At 56.8% G+C, this 25,255-nt stretch overlaps 2 protein-coding genes across 3 annotated transcripts; one reads left to right on the top strand and one right to left on the bottom strand.

Moving 5' to 3' along the window:
* Positions 1–2,298: 2,298 nt before the first annotated feature.
* CD19 (CD19 molecule) lies at positions 2,299–8,100 on the bottom strand. The gene is given in 16 exon segments (XM_032430848.1): positions 2,299–2,476; positions 2,641–2,748; positions 2,850–2,942; positions 3,489–3,545; positions 3,645–3,701; positions 3,810–3,878; positions 3,961–4,062; positions 4,194–4,307; positions 4,740–4,812; positions 4,814–4,829; positions 5,114–5,162; positions 5,431–5,541; positions 6,573–6,866; positions 6,995–7,198; positions 7,514–7,768; positions 8,008–8,100. Coding segments are annotated over 15 exon segments (1,680 nt in total). The 5' UTR covers positions 8,096–8,100; the 3' UTR covers positions 2,299–2,476; positions 2,641–2,650.
* A 4,339-nt stretch (positions 8,101–12,439) lies between these two features.
* On the top strand, positions 12,440–25,158 carry RABEP2 (rabaptin, RAB GTPase binding effector protein 2). Of its 2 annotated transcripts, none has more exons than XM_032431049.1 (13): positions 12,440–12,538; positions 13,003–13,212; positions 17,762–17,919; positions 19,900–20,010; positions 20,097–20,444; positions 20,670–20,765; positions 20,858–20,956; positions 22,101–22,256; positions 23,426–23,603; positions 23,723–23,734; positions 23,820–23,875; positions 24,250–24,366; positions 24,746–25,158. In XM_032431049.1, the coding sequence occupies exons 1-13, from the start codon at positions 12,478–12,480 to the stop codon at positions 24,845–24,847; spliced, it is 1,704 nt and encodes a 567-aa protein (XP_032286940.1). In that variant the 5' UTR covers positions 12,440–12,477; the 3' UTR covers positions 24,848–25,158. The 2 variants fall into 2 exon arrangements, with proteins under 2 accessions (XP_032286940.1, XP_032286941.1); XM_032431050.1 differs by having other exon boundaries at positions 24,250–24,327; positions 24,746–25,149.
* The last annotated feature ends 97 nt before the right edge of the window (positions 25,159–25,255 follow it).

Here is a 25,255-nt window from a genome sequence, read left to right as displayed (position 1 = left end):
AGCATCTGCCTTCTGGGGGTGCCCGGGTAGCTCAGTCAGTTAAGCGTCTGCCTTCGGCTCAGGTCATGATCTCAGGGTCCTGGAATTGAGCACCACATCAGGCTCCCTGCTCAGCGGGGAGCCTGCTTCTCCCTCTCCCTCTGCCTGCCGCTCCCCCTGCTTGTGCTCTCTCTCTGTGTGTCAAATAAAAAAAAAAAAAAAAAAAAAATGTCTTCCCTCAGCCCCAGGCAAGAACCCCGGGGCCTGGGATCTGGCCCTGCAATGGACCCCCTGCCCGGCGGGGAGCCTGCTTCTCCCTTAAAAAAAAAAAAAAAAAAAAGAAAGAAAAAGAAAAAAAGATTTTATTTATTTCTTTAACAGAGAGAGAGAGAGAGCACAAGCAGGGGGAGTGGCAGGGAGAGGGAGAAGCAGGCTCCCAGCCAAGCAGAGAGCCCGACACAGGGCTCGATCCCAGGACCCTGGGATCATGACCTGAGCCAAAGGCATATGCTTAACGACTGGGCCACCCAGGAACCCCCCCGAGAATTGGGGTTTTAAGCCCCACATGGGGACAGAGGTCAAACTGAGGTCCCAGGAACAGCACAGAACTGAAACTGAGCGCCCTGCACAAAGCTAGGAGCTGAGAATGGGCTGTCTGTTCTGGGCGCAGGAGACAGAGAAAAAAAAATCCATCCACAGGCCCTGGGATGCAGTATGGAAGCAAGCCACCCAACAGGGAGTGCATGGGAAAAGTCACTGCAGGTGAACCCAAGGTTCACCAAAGTATGGGCTCGGATTCCAACCAAACCTCTGGTACGAACACCTGCTCTGAGATACTCACTCATGAATAAAATGGTAAGAAACCTGTGTTGCCTCTAAGACTGTGGCAAGCTGGCCCCCAGGGATGGCAGTGGGGCCCCGGGGACTCCTGTAGGCAGGAGAAACACAAAGAGGTCAAAAAACCTTCCACGATGACACCACCACGGGAAAATCCAACCCGTTGTACAGATAATAGTAACCACACCATGCCCCCTCCCTAATGCTGTTTTATAATTGGGACTACTGAGGGTCATTGAGCTTAAGCAAGTTACCTAAGGTCAGTTAGCAATCGAAGTATTTGATTTCTCTGTGACTCAGTCTTCTCAGCTGTAAAATGAGAATAATTTTAGCGTCCCTCCCTCGTAGGATTGTTGCAAAGATAAAATGAGATGCTACCTGTAAAGCACTTATTAGAACGATGCCAGGCACATAATAATAGTGTTAATACAGAGAAAGTTAAGTTTTAAACATTCAGAGATAAAGAAGGAATAGAGGCTCTAAAAAACGAGACATTATGAAGACAGAACTGGTGCATTAAGAAAAGGAATTCTGGAGGGGCGCCTAGGTGGTTCAGTCGGTTAAGTGACTCTTGATTTCAGGTCAGCTCACGATCTCAGGGTCGTGAGATGGAGCCGGGCATTGGGCTCCGTGCTCAGCGGGGAGTCTGCTTGTCCCTCTGCCCTGAACCCCCCGCCCCGGCTCGTGCTTTCTCAAATAAATAAATAAAATATTTTAAAAAAAAGAAGAAGTAGTAGTTTATCAGAGAGTAGGCACACTGGCTAGGACTGCAGCCAGATTTCTGGGTTCACATCTAGCGCTGCGAAGCGCCAGTCATGTGACCTTAGACATGTCACTTGCCTCTCTGACATTCAGTTTCCCATCTACAAAACTGCAACCAGAAAGGGAGAGTGTCAAGACTGAGTATAGGCTCTGGAATTAGACTGTCTGAGTTCGAGTGCTGACCCCAGCTAGGTGAGCCTTGGGCATGTTCCTCAGCTTCTCTGCCTCAGACTCTCACCTCTGAAATAGGGTTGGTTATGAAAATAAAATGAGCTAATATACATAAACCTATAAATATATATATGTATGTATGTATATATACTATATACGTAAAATAGACATAAATACTTAAGATACAATTCTGGCACCTAAGTGCTCGATGACCTTGTGAGATTATTGTAGAGATGAAATGGGTTGACGGGCGTGGGAACAGAGGAGATGCTCGGTAAAGGCCAGTGATGACCGCGCATTCCTGGCCGGCTTCCTCTTCCCTGGGCCCCCACGGCCGCTGAAGCAACGATCACTGAACAACTGGACGGTGGCCATGGCAGGCAAGTGAGGGAGACAGGGGCAGGCCAAGCCACTGGAGGGAAAAGGCCCCTCCTTTGTACCCAGGATTCAGCTCTCCCTCCTCTGCCGGATTCGAGAGGGGGATGGAGAACACGCATCCTCACCTTCCCTTCCCCTCCCATACAAGGGCATTTACATCAAAGGATCGGAAGAAGTCATTGAGTTTATTGGGGGAGTGCAAGGGAGCCAAAGTTTCATTGGTACACGTACACACACACACACACACACACACATCCGAGGCAACGTCGCTCCAGAGGTTGATGCTGTCTGCTCAGGGTCCCAGATTTCAGAACCAGGTATGGATCTCAGGGGCCTAAGGAGGCCCAGGCTATGGAGAAGAAATGGTGATGGGAAGGTTCCAGAAGCCCGCCCCCCCCTTCCCCGAACACCAGGTCTTGGGAACCCTTTCCTCTCTCCCTCCCTGAGAATCACTTCCACCCCTACTCATCTCCTTCTTTCTCCCCCTTCCTTAGAAGGCAGTTCCCGGCTCACCTGAAGGGAATCATCTAGTGCTCCAGGTGCCCATGTGGCCTCCTCTTCCCCACGCTGGCTCTGGCCCATTGGGATTATCCATGTCCATGTTCTCATAGGAGTCTGCATCTGATTAGCACCAGGAAGGGTAAGATACAGCTAGGCCCAGAAGTAGGCTGGGAGGGGGTGAGACTCAGAGGACAACAGGGGACAGAAGCAGAAGCACCCACCTTCCTCATGGTTGGGACCAGGCTGGGCCCGGATGGAGCGGAGCTGGGGGGCTGCGTACAGGATCCCTCTCATATCCTCGTACGACTGGGAGCCTGCTTGGGCAGGAGAGTTGGAGGCCTAGAGCCACCCTGGACTTGGGGAAGGGAAGTGCAGCCTAAGACACAGAGGGAATGGGACGGGCAGAGGAAGGTGGAGGGCTTGACCCATGCTGTACTAGGAAGGAGAGATTAGGGTCGGTGTCAGATTCAAGACCCTTGTTAAGGGTTTGGTCAGATGTGGGTTAGCTTATGATCACTGTCAAGAACAGAACTGGCAGAAGCCAAAGTCAAAGTCAGAGCCGTGAGGAGGCTGTAGAGACAACTAGGGCCAAAGCTGCGGTTTGTAGGGGGGCTGGCGTGAGGTAGAGGTCAAAATCCAGGCTGGAATCACAGGGGGATCAGAGTTGATGTTCCTAGTTAGGGATGGGGTAAATCCTGGGATCAGGATTGGGGTTGAGGTTAGTGTTAGGAATCGATCCAAGGCCAGAATTACACCTGGGGTCAGAGTCAAGGTCAAGGTTGAGGTTGAGCCTGGAGTCAGAGGTGAGAGCCAGGTCAACCCAATCGGCCCATGGCAGGATGGTTCCTAGCATTTCTCACCAAGAGAGGCTGCTTCCCTGCTGGGGTCCCAGGCTGACCCATGGGGGCTCAGGAAGTCTAGAGAAGAGAAAGGAAGTTATTCCTCCTGGCCTCCAGCTCACACATACACTCCCCCCACCCCACAGCCCACATTAATGTGACGGTCCTCACACATACCTACTGCCCTGGTGACTGGCTGGGCCAGCTCTTCATCCTCATTCTCGTAAGACTCGGCTGCTGCAGGAAAACAGACAACTCCAGGGGCCATTCCTGCCCTGTAGGGGCTCCACGGCCGTCTGGGTCCTGCCAAGCCTCTGAGGCCCCACAAGGACCCCAAATTACCGCTGGAGAAGGAGTCTTCATCCTCAGGACCCAAGGCCCCATTCTCAGGGTTCTCATAGCCGCTGCCATCTGGTGGAGAAGGAGGGGGTCCAGCGAGGGCCCACAGCCCAGCGCTGAGAAGGTGGGGGAGCCGCGGGGGGCGCAGTCTTACCCTGGGAGAGTTGGTCCTGCCCAAGGTTGGAGTCATTCTCGTAGAACTCGGAGTCCTCCTCACTGTCTGGCTCCTCATAGGCCTCCCCTTCTTCTTCTGGGCCTGGGTTTCGGGATGTGAGTGGGAACCGAGTCACAGCCCCCTTCCTCCAGGCCCCAGTCCAGTATTCCAGCCGCAGACCGCTCCAACACCCCTCACGTGAGGAACCCCCCTCCAGCCCCACAATCAATCACCTGCCGGCGGCGGGCTCCGGGACCCCGCGGCTCCGGGCTCCGGGACGTCGCTGCGCGGGCTTCCGTAAGACTGCACGGCGGCCCCCAGGCCTGCAGCCCACCTCAGGGCGCGTCCTGGCGGGAGGAGCGTTGTAGCGGGACAGAAGAGATGGGGGCGGTCAAGGCTAAGGGTCTGCGAGGCTGGCCAGGGGACGGGAAGCTCCCGGCTCCAAAGGGGCCTTCGCCGCTGGGCGCCCCCAACCCTCGCCCTGAGCCGAAGGGGCGGGATCTACACCTGGGGGCGTGGCCTCGGTCTCGGGGGCGGTGCGGCTCTCGGAACGGGACTTCAGGTCCCGCGCCCTGGGGGCGGGGCCATGAACTCTGGGGGCGGGCTCTGGTGCTAGGGGCGGGGCTCGGATCTGGGCGGGACTCCGCGCCCCGGGGCGGGCTCTTTTTTCTGAAGGCGGAGTTCCGAGCTCGGGGAGGCTGGGCGCTCCGGGGATTGGAGTGACGAGGAAAAGGGGTGGGGCTCTAGCTCGGAGTCCGAGACCTGGCGGTGCCTCCTACCCGTGCCAGAGGAGGGCGTGGGAAGGGAGAGCACGTTCCCATACTGATTCTGGGCCCCGCTTCCCGGGGGGGGGCGTGACTTTGAAGAACCTGGCGGAGGAAGGGGGGGTAGCACTGTGAGACCTGGCCCTCAGAGGATAAAACGTAGTCACGTGTATTTAGCTCCTCTGTTCTGCCGCAGCCTACGGAGGGGGTCTGGGGTCACTCCAAGGAGTCTTCACAAGGGGAGGTAGCTTTGGAGCTGGGCTTTGAAGCTGGGGCAGTATTTCAACGGTAGAGGTGGGAAATGACACGCTGAGCCGAGGAAACAGTAAGTGCAAAGCTTTGAGCAAAAGTGCAGGGATGGGAGACTGCGGGGGCTCTCGCGTCATTACCTTCTGGTGGGATCGGTCATTCGCTTTCTTTTCCTCCTGAGGATCAGGGCTGGTGAGAGTTAAGGGGCGTGATCAGAGGAGGCAGGGTGAAGATTGGCGGGGCACTGGGGAGGTCACTTGGGTCAATGGAGGGGAAGGGACTTCAAAGTCCCAGGGGCCCGGTAAGTTTGGAGGGCGGTTAGAGGAGTGGGGAGCAGGACTGGAGGTCCGTGGGGGAGGTATGGGAGGAGAGAAAGGTGGTTGTCAGACTGGCCAGTGTGGGCCATCCTGGGGAAGATGGGATAGGTTGGGCAGATGGGCTGGGGGACATGACTCACCTCTTCGAAGATGAAGAAAACTCACCAGGGAACCCAGGCAGAAGATCAGATAAAGTAATGGCACAACAGGGACTTTCCAGCCACCAGTCTCTAGCAGCCAATACCTTACTGCTGGGGAGAAGCAGCTATGAGACAGGGACCCCAGGCTGGCGTGTTGCTTCCCAGCCTCAAGACCTCAAAGGGCCATAAGTCTGGGGAACATGGACAAGACACAGATCTTCAGAATCACAAGCTACAAGGAGGGCTGGCCTCCCTTCCTCTGAGGTTAGAGACTGCGCCCCAGAGCCTGATCTGGGCCTGGGGCAGTATCTATGCAACAAACCATGACTACAGTCAGATTCTATGTTAGGATTCAGGGGAGCATGATGATAAGCTTCCTGCTGCAATTAAGGACAGTCATGTTCAAAAGTGAAGGTCAGAGTCAAGTTCACAAGGTGAACTTAGAGGTGGGAAGCAGCAGTGTACTGGAGTGAAGTGTGGAGTGAAATTTGAGGTTGAGGTTGAGAACTGTGGTTAGGGTAGCAGGGGACGATTGTATTAAGGGAGACAGAAGGGGCAGAGCACTGTGACCAGTTTGATGCATGGATGGGTGAGGAAAAGGAAGGATATCCAGGTTCCTGGCTTCGGCCCGTGGGCAGGTCCTTCACTGACACAGAGACACCCAAAAGACTACGCTTGGGGAAGATGTTGAGTTTGATTTTGTATATTTTGAGCCTGCGGGGGCATCAAATGACAGGAAATGGCTGGGGGTGAGGTGTACGGAGCCTGGAATTGAGTCACTAAGGCATGCTGGCCTAAGGAGCCATGAGAGTAAAGGAGGTCAAACAGGAAGAGAGTGTGGACAAGGACAAGAGAAAGTGCTGATGAGATAAGACGAGGCCTCAGAGCTCCAACAGTGAGGAGTGGGGGAGGAAGACCCTTCCAAAGCGGATGGGAAGGAGCAACCAGTGGTAGGAGAAGACCCAGAAAAGTAGTGATTTGGAAACAAGGGAGGACAGAGGGAGAGTCAGTGGTCAGTATAGAAGCTGGGATTCAGGATGAGTCTGGTACTAGCTCTCAGTTTGGGGGAGCCAAGGTTGACTGGCTCCCAATTCTTCCCAGTAGCCCCCACACAGATGCCCCACAATTGGGAGAAACTCTACCTGACTGGGCAATGACCTTCAGCTGCATCTGGATGGTCATGTTGCCGTGGTAACAACGATAGATGCCAGCATCTCGAACTGTGGCCTGGGACAGCAACAGAACAGCCCCTCCCCTGAGGGTGCCCAGGACCCACATCTCTCTGCCTGGGTCATCCTCCCTCAGGTTTAAGCTCAGCAAGGAGATGTTATGCTTCTTAGGGCGCACGTGGGTCCAGGAGATGGGGCCTCTGGCCACGGAGGCAGGGGGCACCTCACAGGGCAGCCAGAATGTGGAGCCAGGGGCCACGGTGAGGTCTGGGGCAAGGAGAGCCAAGGCTAGGAAAGTGTAATCCTTGGGTCTCCTCCCTGCAAACCCTCCAGTTCCCAATCACCATCCCCCATCCCTGGAACCCCCACTTCCTGGCATCTCCCCAACACCTTACCTTGGTTGAGGCTCTGGTTCAGACTGCCCCTGGGTGGGGCACATTCAGGGTCTATCTCCCAGATCTCAGGGTGGTCTTTGGCCCACACATACAGCTGGGAGCTTGTGGGGTAACCAGAAGAGGGCTTGGGGCCCTGTGAGGACCTGTTCCCCAGCCCACAGCCTGAGTCATTTAGGGCCGAAGCATTCCACCGGAACAGCTCCCCTAGGAAGAGACCCAGAACCAGATACAGACACGTCCAGGAGAGGCAGAGAGATACAGAGACCCAGAAAAGCAGAGACAGAGACAAAGACCCAGAGAGAGAGACAGAGAGAGAGAAAAATGACAACTCAGAGAGAGAAGAGAGTGAAAGATAGCTCAGTGCTGAAGTCATGAAGCCACCAGAGTTCTGAGGAGCCACCTAGAACTAGCTGCGTGCTTGTCCCTCAGCCCCTCGAGCCCCTTCCTCCAAATCCGTTTTAGCGGCCGGATGTCCTCCCTCTTCTCGTCCACCCCTCCCTGCCCCGGCCCAGACCTCACCACTGCCTTCCACGCTGACTGTCCAGCCAGACTGCCACGCCTGCTCAGAAGGGGGCCCCAGCTGGCACAGGTAGAAGCCCCCCATCTGGTCAGAGACGTTGAAGACGAACAGCTGGACGCCCAGGGACCCCTTCTGGATGCCCAGGCCTTGGGACCTGTGGCCCAGCTCTGACTGAGACCCCTGAAACCAGGCCTGCTGCTCAGGAGGACCATCTGAGGGACGTTTGAGGCATGGCAGCTCAGCTTTGCCTCCCTCTGAGGAGAGAGAGAGAGGGAGAGGAACTCTTCGCCCCCTTCATTCCTCACACTGGGTTATTACCCAACGACCCCACCAGCTGGGAGTGGATGAGCTCTCAGAGTCCTTCCAACCCCTCCCTGAATTTTACAAATAACAAAATGAAGGCCCAGAGAGGGTAAGTGACTTGCCCAAGAGCACCCAGCCAGACCCAGGTTTTCCAGCCCCAACTCTTTCCATCTGCACCCTCTGGACGTACCTTTAGCCTCCACCAGCAGTGTTTTTTGGGGCCTGACTCCCTCGGGTGTGAGGAAGAGGAGGAAGAAGAGAAGGAGAGGAGGTGGCATGGCGGCCAGACTCCCCGGGGCACCCAGCTTGGCCGCGCAGGGGATGCTGGGGCAGGCGGGGGCCTGGGGGGCACTGAACCATGAGCGTCTGTGGGGGCGGGCAGGCGGGTAGGCAGTCCCCCCAGGGAGGAAGGGGTGGTCATGCCTCCAGTCCCCTTCTCCGTGCACCCCTCCAGACCCACAAAACTTGTCTCCTCCCTGCCACACTTTTATTTTCATCCCGACACTTAGCACCGTGTGAAATGACCTTGTTTGTGTGTCTGCTTGTTCACTTTCTGTTCCTCCCACTGGAATGGAAGCCTCTTGAGGCAGAGCCTCGGTCTCGTTCAACACCGCACGCACCGTGCTCTGGGACAGTGCTTGGGGCATCTGGGGCGCCCAATAAATATTTGTTGAATTGAGTGGCTCCAATTTTAAGGGCTCCATCCTTCTCCCCCTCCCTCCTTCAACCCAAGGCTCTAAACCCATTTCTCTTCGCGCACACGCCCCATTCACTCACTCGACCCACATTCCTTGGGCCTTCTTCCCACTCTATACAACCAGCCCATCCCACATCCTTTGAGATCTGGCCGACTTGACTTTGAATCCTCTATGTCCACCCCTTGGCTAAATGGCTTCGTCTTTTTCGGCTTTTGTTTCTTTCTCTGTAAACTGGGGATAATAATAGTGCTTTCAAAATCTCGTTTGTGAAGATTAAACAGGGCAGTATACATATGGCACTTTTAGCCCAGGGCCCAGCACGTAGTAGGCCCTCAGTTAATGAGAGACAGCATCAGCCAACGGCCGAGAGCGCAAGCCAGGTTGCCCCTGAAGTGCGTGTGCAGCAGTCCCGAGAAATGACTGGGGACCAATGCCCCTTCGTGTCCCACTTCTTCCCCAGGAATCCCCTGCTTCAGTTATGGAAGGAACCCATTTAGAAATGGGGACACTGAGGCCCCCAAAGGGCAAGGTGTTGCCTGAGGTCACACAGTGAGCTGGTGACTAATAAGCAGTAGAACTCAGGGGTCCCGACTCTGAAATCTGTGCTTCTGCCCCTCCCCTCTCCGCAGTCTCTCCCCCCCCTTCCTCCTCCTCTAGCTCTCTCTCTCTCTCTCTCTCTCTGCATGTGTGGGTGTATCTCTGTCTTTCCCTCTGTAGTCACTCAGGGAAAGGGTCCAGGGACCCAGGAGACCTGCCCTCTCAGTTGCCAGTTCCCAGGCCCGGGCTCGCTGGGCTGCAGCTTCCTGTTTGCTTTAGGCAAACCCCAGGGGACCCTCCAGCTGTCAGGGCCCCCACTTCCCTTTGGTCGGTTTGGGGTGGCTCGGAGGGGGGGCGTGGGTCATTGGGGAATGCAAAGGGTGAGGTGGCAGGACCCCGTTTGCCTTTCATTCAACAAAATCCCTCCAATCACCTTCGTTAGCTTTCCATCGGTCTCACAGGTGGTTTCCTGACTAGCGCACATCAGTCCCCTGCTCAGAACGCTGTGGTGGCTTTTTTTCTACCTCAAATTTTCTCTACCTTTTTTGCTGCCCTGGCCCTCCTCCAAACAAAGCCTTCACACTTGTGCTCTTCCTCCTGGATCCCTCCTCAGCTCTTCGCTCCCCTGGCTCCTTTTCATCCCCCAGGCCTCCATTCATTTTTATTTATTTATTTTTTTTAAAGATTTTATTTATTTATTTGACAGAGAGAGAGCGAGAGCAGGAACACAAGCAGGGGGAGTGGGAGAGGGAGAAGCCGGCTTCCCGCCGAGCAGGGAGCCCGATGTGGGACTCGATCCCAGGACTCTGGGATCATGACCTGAGCCGAAGGCAGACGCTTAACGATTGAGCCACCCAGGCGCCCCCAGGCCTCCATTCAAATGTTACTTCCTCAGAGAGGCCTTTCCTGACACCCCCCCCATTTTGATTTCACACCCCTGTTTTATTTCCTTCCCAGCATTTGCCCAGTTCCCAAATATGCTTGTTTCTTTGTTAATCTTTCATCTACTTCCTGCCCCAGAACGTTCGCCGGCTCTTCCACAACAGGAATCTTTCCGGTCTAGTTCCCCGGTATCTAGTAGGTGCTCAATAAATATTTGTTGTATCAAGTGTGAAAGTTCATAAAGGGAAACCAGGCCAGAAGGGGGAGCTCTCACGCTGAACCACTACCTCAATTATAGGAAGCCGGGTCAATTACCCAACAGAAGACCCCTCCACAGGAAAGAGTCATCAGTTACAGGCCCCAACAGGAAAAGATGTACATTTGTACATTGCATCTCCTACAAGAAATCGACCACCCCTGCAACTCAGCCAATGAAAAACCATCATCACCCTGAACTCCTGCTTTTCTCCAATGGGCTTTCTTCCAAACAACCCCTCCCAACTTCCTCCTTCTCCCTAAAATAACATTCCTCTCCTTTGTTGGTTGGGCTAGCCTATAGTCTTTGCTGTAGCTTGCTTGTCCTGAATTGCTATTCCCCAGTCAACCCAGTTATTGCTGGTAAAGTACCTTTTATTTTTAAGGTCCACAAAAGGAAGGAAATTCGGAAGAGCAAAAGAAAACTTTCTCTTCACTTCCCTCTCATGCACTCAGTCGCCAAGGCTAGTCCAGTTTTCATCTGAAATATTTCTAGAATCAACTTCCTCCTCTTTTTGGACTCTTCCCTTCCCAACCAGAACCACTTCAACAGCCTCTTTTCTGGGCTGTCTTCTCTTTTGCTTTCTGCCTACACTTTACACAGAAAGAATTTCCTAGGTAATAGTCATGTGCTTCTCATGCTCAACAGCCTTCAAAGGCTCCCAGGGTCTCAGGATAAACTCCAAGCCTGAGAGTTGACTAGAGCCTTATAGTCATTATTTCACCTCCTTCTCCAGAAACTGCCTCACACACAGAAAATCTTAGGGCAGTAAGCTACTGAGGGCAGTAAACTGCTGGGGATTTATAAGCAGGAGTTAACCTGGCCAGATTTTTTTTTTTTTTAAGTTTATTTGTTTTAGTGATCTCTACACCCAAGGTGGGGCTGGAACTCAGGACCCCAAGATGAGGAGTCACATGCTCTTCCAACTGAGCCAGCCAGGTGCCCCAGAAACTATCATACTGTTTCAGAGTGGCTATACCATTTACATTTACCATCAGGAATATAAGAGAAATCCAGTTTTTCCCACACTCCGACCAGCACTTGGTATTATCACTGCCATTCTGGTAGGTGTGCTTTGTGCAGTGGTATCTCCTTGTGGTTTTAATTTGCATTTCCCTAATGGCTGATGATGGTGAACATCTTTTCGTGCACATATTTGTCATCTGTGACATCAGTGCATTGTCTATTCCTGTCCTTTGCCCATTTCCAAATCGGATTGAACTAGAAGATTTTAAGCTGACATATGATCTGTTTCGCAAATATCACTCTAGTTGCTTTGAGAATTAACTAAAGGAGCCAAAAGGGGCCACAGGGGAACAGTTAGGAGATGTTGTAGAAGTTCAGGAGAGAGATGGTGTTACTGCTGCAGAAAAAGAAAAAGGGACACCTTCTGGAATATTCAGTCCTTTGCAGGTAGAGCGTACAGGACTTAAAGACTGCTGGAATGTACTTCACAGAGGGAGAAACGGGTTTGGGAGAACGGGAATCCAGATTCTGGATTTAAGTTTGAGCTGCACGTCACCGTCCAAGGGAAGATGTCAGGTCGCCTGTTGGAAAGTTCACAGATAATGAGACCTCGATTTAGGGCAGTGGCCCAGGGAGGAGAGGAGGGATTTGCGAGGCCCAGGGAGGGGGAGGGGGGATTAGCAGCAAACCCTGACTGGTTGAATATCAAGGTGGGGGTGGGGACGCAGAAGTTTCTGACTTCTCCACCGGACTACGCGGGACTCCTGCGCCCAGAAAAGTGAAGCCGACCCAGCCCTGCCCCGAGGGACGCTCCACCAGGGCGGAGGTGCAGGCAGGCCCGGCCACAATTCGCTGTAATGTGAGCCAGGCCCCGGCGGGAGGGGGCCAGGGGACCACGGAGGAGCTAGCTGCGGGCCTCGGAAGAGACCGCGAGAGCTTCGCCCCCTTTAGGCTGAGGCCGACAGGCGTCCCGGAGGAGGTGTAACTTGAGCAGACCTTCCAAGGTCACGCGGAAACGCCAGAAGGCCTTTGATGAAAGAACTTCTTCAGGGTTTGAAGGACAGGCGCCCTTCTCGAACAGCGCTGCCCAGGAAAGAAGGCGGGGAGGGGCGGGGCGTGGGCCCGCGGCCGGGCTCGGACTCGGACTCGGACTCGGAAATCTTCGGCCCGGGCTCGGCAATCAGTCCCCAACTCCGGCCGGGGCCTCGAGCCCGGGGCCGGTCCGGAAACAGCCGAGCGGATCCGGAAACAGCCGAGGGGACCCGGAAGGGGTGAGCGCCGTCACCAGGGAGTGCTGGAACCCGCCGTTTGCGCGGAGGCGATGGCGGCAGCTGCGCCGGCGGCCGCGGGCGAGGATGGCCGGCGACGGCGGCCGGAGGCCGGTACGTGAAGGCGCGTCCATGCACGCGAGGGGCGGCAGAGCCGGAGGCGGGGCCGAGCTCGGAGCCGGCGGATGGGGGGGGTGGTGAGGGGGAGACTGGAGAAAGGGGCGGGGCCATGCCGTCTGGAGAGAGGGGGCGGGGCCTGCGGCCACCGGGGGAGGGGGCGTGGTCCGGCGGTCGAGGGGTAGGGCCCGTGGCAGGTGAGAGGTGGTCCAGTGAGGGAAGGGGCGGGACCATTGGAAGGGAGGGTCTAGTCTGGGAAAAGATGGGGGAAGGCGGGGCTCCAGGCCGCACGTGGCCTAGCGAGGTGAGAAGGAGGCGGGGCCAGGTGAGCGGGGCGGGGCCAGGTGAAGGTACGAGGATCGTGGCTGCTGTACTAGGTTGCAGGACTTGTAGATTTGATGGTCTCGGGTACAGGGGGCCCGGGAGTGATGGGAAAAGAGGTTGATCCCCGTCCCCCACAGCCCTGGACCCCCAGCCCCAGGAAGGGGCGAAGGGTGAGGCCGAGTCAGAGGAGCTCGGCCAGCTGCGGGCTGAGCTGGCAGGCGCCCTGGCAGAAATGGAGACCATGAAGGCCGTGGCGGAGGTGAGCGAGAGCACGAAGGCCGAGGCCGTGGCTGCAGTGCAGCGGCAGTGCCAAGAGGAGGTGGCTTCGCTGCAGGCCATCCTGAAAGGTGAGGCAGAGACTCTTCCCAGACTCCCCGGCGGCCCCATAAGAGGGAAGTGCATGACAAGCAAGGGGTCGGGGGGCACAGATAGGCTGTGCGCTAGGTTAGCAGGGCCCCTAGCTCAGGGTCCAGAGGAAGGGGTGCCCTTTTCTGATTTGCATAGAGGTGCTTCCCGTGCTCGAAGCAGCTCTGTGAGTTCCAGCTAAGTTTAGCTCCGAGCTTCGACCTGTTCCCTTGCCCGGTGTCATTTCTTGTCCCTCACTGATGACTGGTCAACCCTGAAAGATGAGTAACTTTTCAGTTCCTGGAACCAGCCTCATGTAAGCCTCAATCTCCGTGAGTCTAACCCTCTGGTTTCCTTCCTTCCCCAAGCACCCCGACATTGGCACTGCCCCATACATGTTCAGATCTCCCTTCCATCCTCGGTCCTTGAGATGCACCAGCTCCCCGCCGCCCAGATCTCCCAGGCTCTGCTCTTATTTCCCCCTTCTCCAGTCAGAGGCCAGAGTCTCTGAAGTAGCTTCCAGCCCTGTCCTAACCCTCTGCTTCCGTGGCCCCTGCTAGAGTGACAACTCCCCTGGACTGTGCCCCAGGCTTCTCGCAGGTCTGGCCCTGTAGCCTGGCCTTGACATTGGCTTCCAGAGTGAACGTCCTAAAATTCCCATCTCACTGTGTCATTTCCTTTTCTAACAACCACTGCTGGCTCCAGATTTGTCTGGGGCTGTATTTCCCACATTTCAGGCATCCACACACCACCTGTGCACCCTGGTTTTCTCCTCGTACAATTTACTCTGTTATCTACTTAGTATTTGTTATTTAAATAGACCCAATTTGGGGGGGAGGAGCGCCTGGATGGCTCAGTCAGTTAAGCGTCCGACTCTTGATTTCGGCTCAGGTCATGATCTCAGGGTCGTAAGATCGAGCCCCACATTGGGCACCACGCTGGGTATGGAGCCTGCTTAAGATTCTCTCTCCCCCTCCCCCCTTAAAAATAAATCAATAAATAGATCCATTTTTTAAAAACTCATAAACATTTATTTTAGAAGGAACTTCGGGGCGCTTGCCTGGCTCAGTTGGTAGAACATGCAACTCTTGATCTCAGGGTTGTGAGTTTGAGCCCCATGCTGGGTGTAGAGACTACTTAAATAAATAAACTTTAAAAAATAATAATAAAGAAAAGAAACTTCCGGGCGCCTGGGTGGCTCAGTCGTTGAACGTCTGCCTTCCGCTCAGGTCATGATCCCAGGGTCCTGGGATCGAGTCCCGCATCGGGCTCCCTGCTCCGCGGGAGGCCTGCTTCTCCCTCTCCCACTCCCCCTGCTTGTGTTCCCTCTCTTGCTGTCTCTCTCTCTGTCAAATAAATAAATAAATAAATAAATAAATAAATAAAAGAAAAGAAACTTCCTATCATCTAAGAGAAACTTGAGTGTGTCCTAAATAACAATAGGTTTCCCCCATCATCCAAAAGTCGAGCATTCCTGTGAAAATTTTCTAAACCAAAAAAGCATGTAAAATGGAGGCACAATTACCATTAATTTATATGGAAAAATTTTTATTTAAAAAATTTTTTTAAAGATTTTATTCATTTGAGAGAGAGAGAGAGAGAGAACATGAGGGGGGGAGGGTCAGAGGGAGAAGCAGGCTTCCCGCCGAGCAGGGAGCCCGATGCGGGACTCGATCCCGGGACTCCAGGATCACGACCTGAGCCGAAGGCAGTCGCTTAATGACTGAGGCACCCAGGCGGCCTATATGAAAAAAATTTTGACTGTTCCCAGACCCAAAAACTAACCCCTCTTAGGCTTTTCTGATACCTTACGACACGTTTTGCTAACGTGTGCACAAGGTGCACAGAGATCACGCACAGATGCTCGCACAGTCCAGCTCTGGGATGCCGAGCGGCTGCGTGTAGTGCGCTCCGAGGAGGAGCTGGCGGGGCCCCTGCGGCTGCTCAGGGTGCGCGCTGCCTCTCTGAGGGCTCTCTTCAAAACAAGCGCCCAGCACTGTTTTCACTTCTTGCCATTTTTTTGGTAAAAGTGAAAAATACTCTTTGGTTTCTTTTAGTTAATAAAAACACGTACCAATGTCAGATTTTTGTAAACGCGAAGTGGTGAGGGCGCCTGGGTGGGCTCAGTCCTTAAGCGTCTGCCTTCGGCTCAGGTCATGGTCCCAGGATCCTGGGTTCGAGCCCCGCATCGGGCTCCCTGCTCAGCGGGAAGCCTGCTTCTCCCTCTCCCGCTCCCCCTGCTTGTGTTCCCTCTCTCGCTGTCTCTCTCTCTCTGTCAAATAAATAAATAAAATCTTAAAAAAAAAAAAAAGGAAAGAAAAAATACATTAAAAAATAATAATAAATAAATAAAAGTGAAGTGGTGTAATGTGAACTTTCGAAATGCAGAGCATACCTGTAGTCATAATAAGAGTCAACATTTATTTATTTATTTATCTTAAGATTTTATTTATTTGAGAGAGCGAGAGCAAGAGAGAGCACAGAGGGACAGGGAGAAGCAGACTCCCTGCTGAGCAGGGAGCCCGATGTGGGGCTCGATCCCAGGATCCTGGGATCATGACCTGAGCCGAAGGCAGATACTTAACCAACTCGGCCACCCAGGCGCCCCTCAATGTTTATTTTTATTTATTTATTTGAGAGAGAGAGCAGGGGGTGGGGGCAGGGCAGAAGGAGAATCTCAAGCAGACTCTGTGCTGAGCTCGGAGCCCCACACAGTGCTTGACCTCACGACCCTGAGATCATGACCTGAGCTGAAACCAAAAGCCGGATGCTCAACCAGCTGTGCCACCCAGGCGCCCCAGTAGTTAACATTTATTGAGCACTTACTTTGTGCCAGGCTCTGAGTTAAATTCAGAGTTAAATAAATTATGAGTATTTATTTAAGTTTTATTCATTTAAGTAATCTCTACACCCAACATAGGACTCAAACTCACAACCCCGAGATCAAGAGCTGCATGTTTTTCCGACAGAGCCAGCCAGGCACCCCAGTTTATGAGTATTTAATCTTCATAACAGTCTCCGTGAGGTAGGAATTAGGATCTGTTTACATTTTGCAGGGGAAGCTCTGAGGCCCAGAGAGGTTAGATAACTTGCCCGAGGTCATGCAGCTAGAAAGCAGAAGATTGAACCCAGGCCGTCTAGAAAGAGAACCTTTAGTTCTAATGTTAGTACGTGTTAAAATAAATAACTATGCAAATAAAAACTGGTGGGGAGCCTACAAGTCTCAGTTGGTAGAGCATGTGACTCTTGATCTCGGGGTTGTGAGTTTGAGCCCCACGTTGGGTGTAGAGATTACTTAAAACCTTAAAATTAAAAAAAAAAAATATTTGGGGCGCCTGGGTGGCTCAGTCGTTAAACGTCTGCCTTCAGCTCGGGTCATGATCCCAGGGTCCTGGGATCGAGCCCCACATTGGGCTCCCTGCTCAGCGGGAAGCCTGCTTCTCCCTCTCCCACTCCCCCTACTCGTGTTCCCTCTCTTGCTGTGTCTCTCTCTGTCAAATAAATAAAATCTTTAAAAAAAAAAAAACTTTAAGGGGCGCCTGGGTGGCTTACTCAGTTAAGCGTCTGACTCTTGACTTCAGCTAGGTCATGATCTCAGGACTGTGAGATTGAGCCCTGTGTCAAGCCCCTTGTCAGGCTCTGTGCTGGGCGTAGAGCCTGCTTAAGACTGTCTCTCTCCCTCTCCACCACCCCTGACTTGCACATGCACACTCTCTCTCTCTCTCTCAAAAACAAAAAAAATCTTTAAGAAAAAAGTGGCCCTGTTCCACCCAGCATTCCCTCCACCTCCCACTGACCTGTAGGATAAATTCCAAACTCCTTGGTGTGGCATTCTCTGCCTCGGGAGGCGTCCACTGCCACTGTGTGCCCCCTTTGCAGCATCTGTCCTCGGGCACCTTCACTCCAGCCCTTGCAGCGCGTGCCCACCCTGCCCCAGATACAGCGGCCGCTTTCCCACCTCTGAGCCTTTCCTCGTGCTGGTCCCGTGACTCCGTCTGTCCTTTGTCTCCTCCCTCACCTCGCGGCGTCCTCTCGCGACCAGGCGGGCAGAGCGAAGAGCTCCTTCCTCTGGGACCCACAAGCCCAGGAATGGTCCTCTTGGGGCTCTTCTCCCGCGGCTTTGTAACTGTTTCCACAGCTGCCTTCCCCATCAGAATGTGGGCTTCTGGTGTCAGCGTTGGTGTTTGATTCATTCTCTATTTCCGGAGCCCAGCTCGGACTCTGATCCAGAGTAAAAATTTACTGTATTATCGGAGGCTGCTTGTTCCTGGTACATATCAGTGGGAATAGAGATCGTACCTTCAGCGTTTATTACGTACCGGCTGGAAGGCTGAACACCTTGCAGATGTCGTCTCGTTTGCCAACAACCCAGTGGGGTCGTCGTTAGTGTCCCCGCTTTGCAGCCCAGGGCCATCTCCCCACAGAGCCCGCTGTCTCCGTCGCTCTGGTCAGCTGCCTCACCGAGAGCGGCGACGGTAGCGAGCCCCCCTCCACGCCCACGTAGGGCCAACGCCTGACCCTCCCCCTCCTCGGCCCTTCCTGCCTCCGCAGACTCCATCAGCAGCTACGAGGCCCAGATCACTTCCCTGAAGCAGGAGCGGCTGCAGCAGCAGCGGGACTTCGAGGAGAAGGAGCGGGAGCTGGGGCGCCTGAAGCAGCTGCTGTCCCGGGCTCACCCCCTGGACTCCTTGGAGAAGCAGATGGAAAAGGTTGGGGTTTGGAAAGATGTTGAGGCAGCCAGGGTGGCCGTGGGGCAGAGGGAGTGTTGGCGTCCCATTCCCAGATCACTGGGAGCAGGGCACCCGGCGATAATGCTAGGTGTGGCTCGTACTAGCTCTGTACGCGGCCGGGTCCCGGCTCTGTCACTTACTGGTAGGATGGCTGGGTTTGTTTGCCTCCAAAACGAAGGAGATGATGCGGGGGGAAGGGAGAGCTAACCCTTGAGGACAGCACTCATGCACTAGGCACAGAGAACACTGCTTGACGGATTCTGGCTCTCCAGTCTTTCCCCATCAGACCCATTTCACAGATGAGTAAGGTGAGGTTCCGAGAAGTTCAGGAAATCTCCCCAGGTTATTGCACAGAAAAAAGCAGAGTAGGGATTAAAACATCTAGGTAGCCTGGTTCTGAAATTCTTGTTCCTAATGTCTATGTCTTATCGCCCCCTTTATTATTGGTGTCCCCGACAGTGGTAGGGAGCTGATTTGCCAAACTCCATCTTTCAAAGCAAGTTCACGTCATTACCTCATTTGATCCTCACAGCAGCCCTGTGAGGTAGGGTAGGTGCTTCCCGCATTGCACGCAGGAGGAAACTGAGGCTCGGGAAGACAGCCTGGGTAGAGAGACAAAGATCAAAATAGGAGCCCAAGAAAGGAGGCTTGCAACCCACGGCTTCCCAGCAGAGGCTGATGCTTGCATTCCCAGCAATCCTAGGGAGCAGTTCCATGGGGGGGGCGGGGGGGGGGGGGGTGAGGGAGAGGGCCCTCCCGAGCAGGAGCCCGGTGCAGCGAGCAGAAGGACGGCAAGCCTAGAGTCAGGCAGTTCAGTCCTGGCCCACCCCCTGCGTTCGGCCATCGGCCACCCAGGGCATGGGCATCCACAGCATGTGTCTTTCAGGGCTTCAGATGGGACCAGAGGTGTTTTGTTTCTTTTGTTTGGGCCATGCAGACTCACCCTGCCTGTTGCAGCTGTTCACATAGGGATTTGGAGGGTTACACTGAGCTTGCTTCAGACAGGTTTTTGAGTGATTCAAGAGGTAGAAATGGCATGGATTGGAAGAGGCTGGGTGACTGGCAGATTGTGGCCTTGGACAGCTGGGTGGGTGACCTAACGCCCATAGGAGGAGAAACGGTCTTGTGAGTGGCCGTACCTGGGATAGAGGAGTAAGTGTGACCCCCGGGTGGAGATGGCCAGAGGCCATTGACTGTGCGGGTTCAGCAGGATCCCAGACCTGAAAACAGACCAAAAAGAAATGGCCAGCAATGTGGGGCGGATGGGGGTAAAGGACATATTAGTTAGAATGAGATTTAAAAACCCGAACCAACAGTAGCTTAAATAAGATAGAAGTTTATTTTTCTTAAAGTCCACACAGATAGACGTTCCGGGACTGATGTCAGCTCAGCAAGTCATCAGGAACCCGGGTTCCTCTTATGGCACTGTTTTTCCATAGGCAGCTTATTGCCGCATGGTCCAGGATGACTGCCACAGTCCCAGCCATCACATCCACAGTCTAACCATCAAAGAGGAAGAGGAGTAAAGAAAAGCACACCTTCTCCCTTAAGGAGTTGCCCTGGAAGTTTGCGTTAACATCTCATTAGCTGGGACTTAGTCATGTGGCCGTGCTTAGTTACAGGGAAGCTGAGAAATGTAGATGGTGTTGTAGAATTTAGGGCATGTGAGCATCTGTGATAAAAGAAGTAAAACTGGATGTTGGGGAAGGAAAGGGTGAGGAGCAAGTGTGGGCACCAGGCAGGTCGTCGTGACTTCGGCCCCTTTGCGTGCTGGGGGACCTGGGCAAGTCGTGTAAGCGCTCAGAGCTTCTGTGTTCTTATCTTTAAAATGGGGATGGACAGCATTTCTTGGGAGGATTGGAAGGGCCGGCGTGCTTAGAGGGGAGGCTCAGAACAGACCTGAGGGGTCCAGCTGTCGGGGTGGGGGGGGGCTGCGGCTGCCTAACCCCCTCCCTCCAGGCCCATGAGGACTCGGAGAAGCTTCGGGAGATCGTGCTGCCCATGGAGCAGGAGATTGAGGAGCTGAAGGCAAAACTGCTCAGAGCAGAGGAGCTGATTCAAGAGATCCAGGTGAGGGGGCGGCCGGGGGGTGCTGCGCGAAGAGGGGGCACTGCAGGACCCTGGCCCCCCAGCCTCTTCCCTGCCCGTTCCCCTAGAGACGGCCCCGGCACCCCCCTTCCTTGCACGGCTCCACGGAGTTGCTGCCCCTGTCCCGGGACCCGTGGCCCCCGCTGGAGCCCCCGGAGGAGCCGAGCGGAGACGGAGGCGCGGCGGCCGAAGCCTTCGCCCACAACTGTGATGACAGCGCCTCCATCTCCTCCTTCTCCCTCGGCGGCGGGGCTGGCAGCACCACCCTGCCCCGCAGCCGCCAGGGCCTGAGCCCCGAGCAGGAAGAGACGGCCTCTCTGGTGTCCACGGGCACCCTGGTCCCCGAGGGCATCTACCTGCCCCCTCCCGGCTACCAGCTTGTCCCGGACACCCAGTGGGAGCAGCTGCAAGTGGAGGTGAGCGGAGGGGGCGGAGCAGCCTGCCAGGGCGCGGGCCCCCCCCCCCCCCGGGCTCCCTGAGCCCCTGCTGTGCGCACGCCCAGAGCTAGAGCCGGGGTTCAGGCGACAGAAGCAGGGCGGCCGGTTGGGAGCCGCCCTCCCACCCCACCCCCCGCCCCCCGCCGAGGTGCAGGAGGCAGGCCTCCACTTGGAGGCCGAGACTGAGGCCGGCGTCTGTGGTAGGGGCGGCAGCTGCAGAAGGACCTGGAGAACGTCAGCCGGGAGCGGGACGAGCTGCAGGAGGGTCTGAGACGGAGCAACGAGGACTGTGCCAAGCAGGTGGGGCCCCGCTGTGTCGCCACCGCCCCGGCAGGGCCCCTGGCTGCCTGCCTCCTGGCCCCGACCTCACCGTCACCTCCTTCCACCCACAGATGCAAGTGCTCCTGGCCCAGGTCCAGAACTCAGAGCAGCTGCTGCGGACCCTGCAGGGGACCGTGAGCCAGGCCCAGGAGCGGGTTCAGCTGCAGATGGTGAGGGCTGGGGGCCGGGGCACGAGGGACAGGAGTGTGACGGGAACTGGCTGAGAGGGGCACGCGAAAAGGTCAAGGCACCTGTCCTGCCCAACCCCCACCCCACCCCGCGCCCCCAGCCACTCTGGCTGCACCCCGGAGTCGGCGCGGGGTGCATAGAAGGTTTCCAGGGCCCCGGGCGCTGTCGTCGGAGCAGGGGTTCTGTGTTCCCACCATGCATCAGCTCGGAGCCCCTGCCTTGCCTCCTTGAAATCCAGATGGTGGGACCTAGCTTGCAGAGTCGTGAGTGAGGCTTAAAAGCGAGGCTTGCAAAATCGGATGCTCCCCAAGCCCGGACGGGAAGTGTAAATGATTCAGTCGGGCCAGGTGTAGACGGCAAAGAGCAGTGTGGCGAGCTGGGAGGCCCCCTCGGCTCTGTGACGGGAGCCACGTGGGAATGTGAGCTCGATGCTGCCGCATTTTCTGATTTGTCCAGAGAAGCCAGAAACCCGGGTACTTCTGTATGTCACCCTGTTTTTATTTTTATTTATTTATTTTTTTTTTAAAGATTTTTATTTATTTGAGAGAGAGAGAGAGATGAGAGGAGAGAGAGAGCATGAGAGGGGGGAGGGTCAGGGGGAGAAGCAGACTCCCCGCTGAGCAGGGAGCCCGATGTGGGACTCGATCCCAGGACTCCAGGATCATGACCTGAGCCGAAGGCAGATGCGTAAGCGACTGAGCCACCCAGGCGCCCCTCCCCTGTTTTTAAAGTTGGTAACTAATTGCAGCTGTTAAAAAAACCCGTATGGACCCAATAAAACATTCGAGGTGGCCTGCCCCTTGTGACCTCCGAGCCGTTGAGAAGAGTGTATGAAGAGCTTGGGGGTCAGGGGCGCCTGACTGGCTAGTTGGTGGAGCATGCGACTCTTGATCTCGGTGTCGTGAGTTCGAGCCCCACATTGGGCGTAGAGCCTACTTAAAAAAAAAAAAAGAGCTTGGGGGTCAAAGGCACTCAATAAAGGGTGCTTCTTCCTTTCTCAGCAGAGGAGGGCGTGGGCTTTCTGGCCATCAGCGGTGTCGGGAGGAGGGTTCAGGCTTTGGCCTCACAGGCCACTGGCGACACCCTGTCCCCCCTCATCCCCTCCTACTAACTGTCCGTCCCCAGGCGGAGCTGGCCACGTCACACAAGGGCCTGAGCCACGAGGTGAAGCGGCTGACTGAGGAAAACCAGGGGCTCCGGGCCGAGCAGCCGCCGTCTTCAGCCCCCCAGGGTCTGGAGCAGGAGGGGGGCCACGAGGAGTCGCTGCCCAGCTCGGTGCCGGTAAGGGGAGCGTGGGTGCTGAGAGCCTGGGGCCGCCCCACTGGCCCTTGCCCTGCACACACGGCAAAGGCAATGGCCTGCGACCAGGGCGCTTGGGGACAGACCCGGGATGCTGTGTATTTGCTGCGTCACCTTGGCCCACCCCCTCGACTCCTCGTCTGAGAAACGGGAGCACGCCCCCTTCCCAGCCTTGGCGTGAAGAGAAAATGAGTTAGCGGAACGCGTGACATGAAGGAAGCCGTAATAGGGTTGGTTTGTTATTTTTAAGTGAGACCCACAAAATTGATCATCGTCTTGGTTATAAGAAGCTGTCCCCACTGATCTGTGCGCGGCCTTTGTCAACTGAGTTCATTAGGAGCGCGCAGAGCAGCCGGACCCCTTGCCCGCCCCGGAGCCGCGACGGCTGCCTCCTAACGCGCCATCCCGTGCTCCGTGCTTCTGCGGCTGCGCGCCTGCCCTTGGTCGCCCTGCCCTTGGTCGCCCTGGCGTTGGTCGTTCTTCCCTTGGTCGCCCTGGCCTTGGTCGTTCTTTCCTTGGTCATTCTTCCCTTGGTCGCCCTGCCTTGGTCGCCCTGCCCTTGGTCGTTCTTCCCTTGGTCGCCCTGCCCTTGGTCGTTCTTCCCTTGGTCGCCCTGCTCTTGGTCGCCCTGCCCTTGGTTGCCCTGCCCTTGGTCGTTCTTCCCTTGGTCGCCCTGCCCTTGGTCATCCTGCCCTTGGTCGCCCTGCCCTTGGTCGCCCTGCCCTTGGTCGCCCTGCCCTTGGTCGTTCTGCCCTTGTTCGCCCTGCCCTTGGTCGTTCTGCCCTTGGTCGCCCTGCCTTGGTCGCCCTGCCCTTGGTCGTCCTGCTCTTGGTCGTCCTGCCCGTGGTCGCGCCCTTGCTCTGTTTTGGTTTCTATTACACAGACACGCCTGCCTCAGCAGCGGGGTGCTAACTTCGGTGGTTTGAGCATTACAAGGGTGTCCTGCTCGGGGGATGGGGGGACCCTCCCTCGGCCCCGTGCGCGGGGGTCCTCCGGGCCTGGCGGTGTGGCTGCTATAAACCTTCACCTCCTCGTGCTGGGCGCTTAGGTTGTTCCCCTTTTAAGTTTCCTCCCTTGGCCCGCACTCCCGGGACGGTGGCCCCTGTGGCCCCCCCCCCCCGCCCCCCGGCAGTGACCGGCCTCCCCTCCAGGAGCTGCAGCGGCTGGTACGCCTCACGAGGCAGGAGGCGCGCGCCCAGCAGCAGGCCCGGGAGCACGAGGCCGAGCGCCTCCGGATCGAGATCGTGACGCTCCGCGAGGCGCTGGAGGAGGAGACGGCGGCCAGGGCCAGCCTGGAGGGGCAGCTGAGGGTGCAGCGGGAGGAGACAGGTGAGGGACGGGGAGCGGGGCCACCCCGGCCTCGCTCCCGGGGAGGCCAGGAGCGGGCAGCGAGGAGCCGGTGTGTAAGAAGGAGGAGCCTTGACCTCTCTTTTTTCCTTTCCGCACAGAGGTGTTAGAGGGTGAGTAGGGGCCGGAGCGCGGCCGGGCGGGGCGGGAAGGAGGGGGGCCGCGGGCCTGACGGCTGGGCCCTGCCTGACTCCCCAGCCTCCCTGTGCAGCCTGAGGACGGAGATGGAGCGGGTCGAGCAGGAACAGAGCAAGGTGAGGCTGGCCTCCGCGGCCGGACTCGGGGACGGCGGGAGACCCTCCCCGGCCCCTCCTGCCCTTTCTGTGCCCGTGAGGCCCCACGGAAGACGTCCGAGTCGGGTGGTGCGGAAGGGGCTCCCCTGTGCAGAGCCCGCGTGTCCCCAGCCGTGCGTCCTGCCCCCCGTCCAGAGCCCGCGTGTCCCCAGCCCTGCGTCCTGCCCCCCGTCCAGAGCCCACGTGTCCCCAGCCCTGCGTCCTGCCCCCCGTCCAGAGCCCGCGTGTCCCCAGCCGTGCGTCCTGCCCCGTCCAGAGCCCACGTGTCCCCAGCCGTGCGTCCTGCCCCCTGTCCAGAGCCCGCGTGTCCCCAGCCGTGTGTCCCGCCCCCCCAGGCCCAGCTCACAGACCTGCTCTCAGAGCAGAGGGCGAAGGTTCTGCGGCTGCAGGCGGAGCTCGACACCAGCGAACAGGTGCAGAGGGATTTTGTACGACTGTCCCAGGCCCTGCAGGTACGGGGGGGCCCCTTCCCGTCAGGCGGCCGGGATCCAGGCGGCTCGCCCTAGGTCCTCCAAGGACAGCCTTCCAGTTAGGGGCGTCCTCGTCCTCCTCCCGAGGCTGGCACCGTCCTTCCCTCTGGGCTGCTGCTCAGAGGCAGCGAAGACCTCGCGCGCCCGTCTCTGCGGGCCGTGTGAAGCCCGCGGCCCGAGCCTGGCGTGCGGCGCCTGCCCCTGCCCACACCTGTCAGGCCGCTCCTTAGGGCCCGTTTCTTCCCTTGAATCCCGGTTTCACCGTGGGCTGGGGAAGGCGGGGCCCCTGGGGGGGGGCGGGCGGGGCGGGGGCTGCATTTCCCCACCAAGGGCCCTCTTCCTCCCTCACTGGGCCCCACAGGTGCGCCTGGAACAGGTCCGCCAGGCGGAAAGTCTGGAACAAGTGCGCAGCATCATGGATGAGGCGCCCCTCAGGGACATCAGGGACATCAAGGACACCTGAGGGGCTAGAAGCCACCCACCCTGGGGGAGACTGCCTTTCCCCGCTCCTGAACCCAGAGGCCTGGGCTTTGGTGGGGGGAGTCTCAGGATAGAGTCTTCATCCCCTCCAAGCCTGGGGTTGGGGTGCTGGGGCCACCACTGCCCTCTCTCCGGCACCTCCCCCCAGGGGTGGCTGGCCTCCTGCTCCCAAGGACGACACCTGGGCCGGAGTCCCAGCCCCCCTCCAGGAACCAAAGGTGTAGGCTTAGCCCTGCGGCCTTCTGGCTGCTATGCTGCCTCCTGGGTCCCAGCCCTCCTGCCCCCCCCCCCCCCCCCCCGCCCCAGCCAGACCAGCAGCTGGGCCCCGGGTGGTGGCTGGGAGCCTCTGGCCCACGGCAGCCGGTCCCTCCACACGCGCACCCCGGGACAG

This window comes from Phoca vitulina, unplaced genomic scaffold, assembly GCF_004348235.1.
Source record: "Phoca vitulina isolate PV1807 unplaced genomic scaffold, GSC_HSeal_1.0 scaffold45, whole genome shotgun sequence".
In the NCBI taxonomy this organism is placed as follows: Eukaryota; Metazoa; Chordata; class Mammalia; order Carnivora; family Phocidae; genus Phoca; species Phoca vitulina.
The sequence above is the reverse complement of the archived record's forward strand: the minus strand, read 5'-3'. Positions and strand labels throughout refer to the sequence as shown.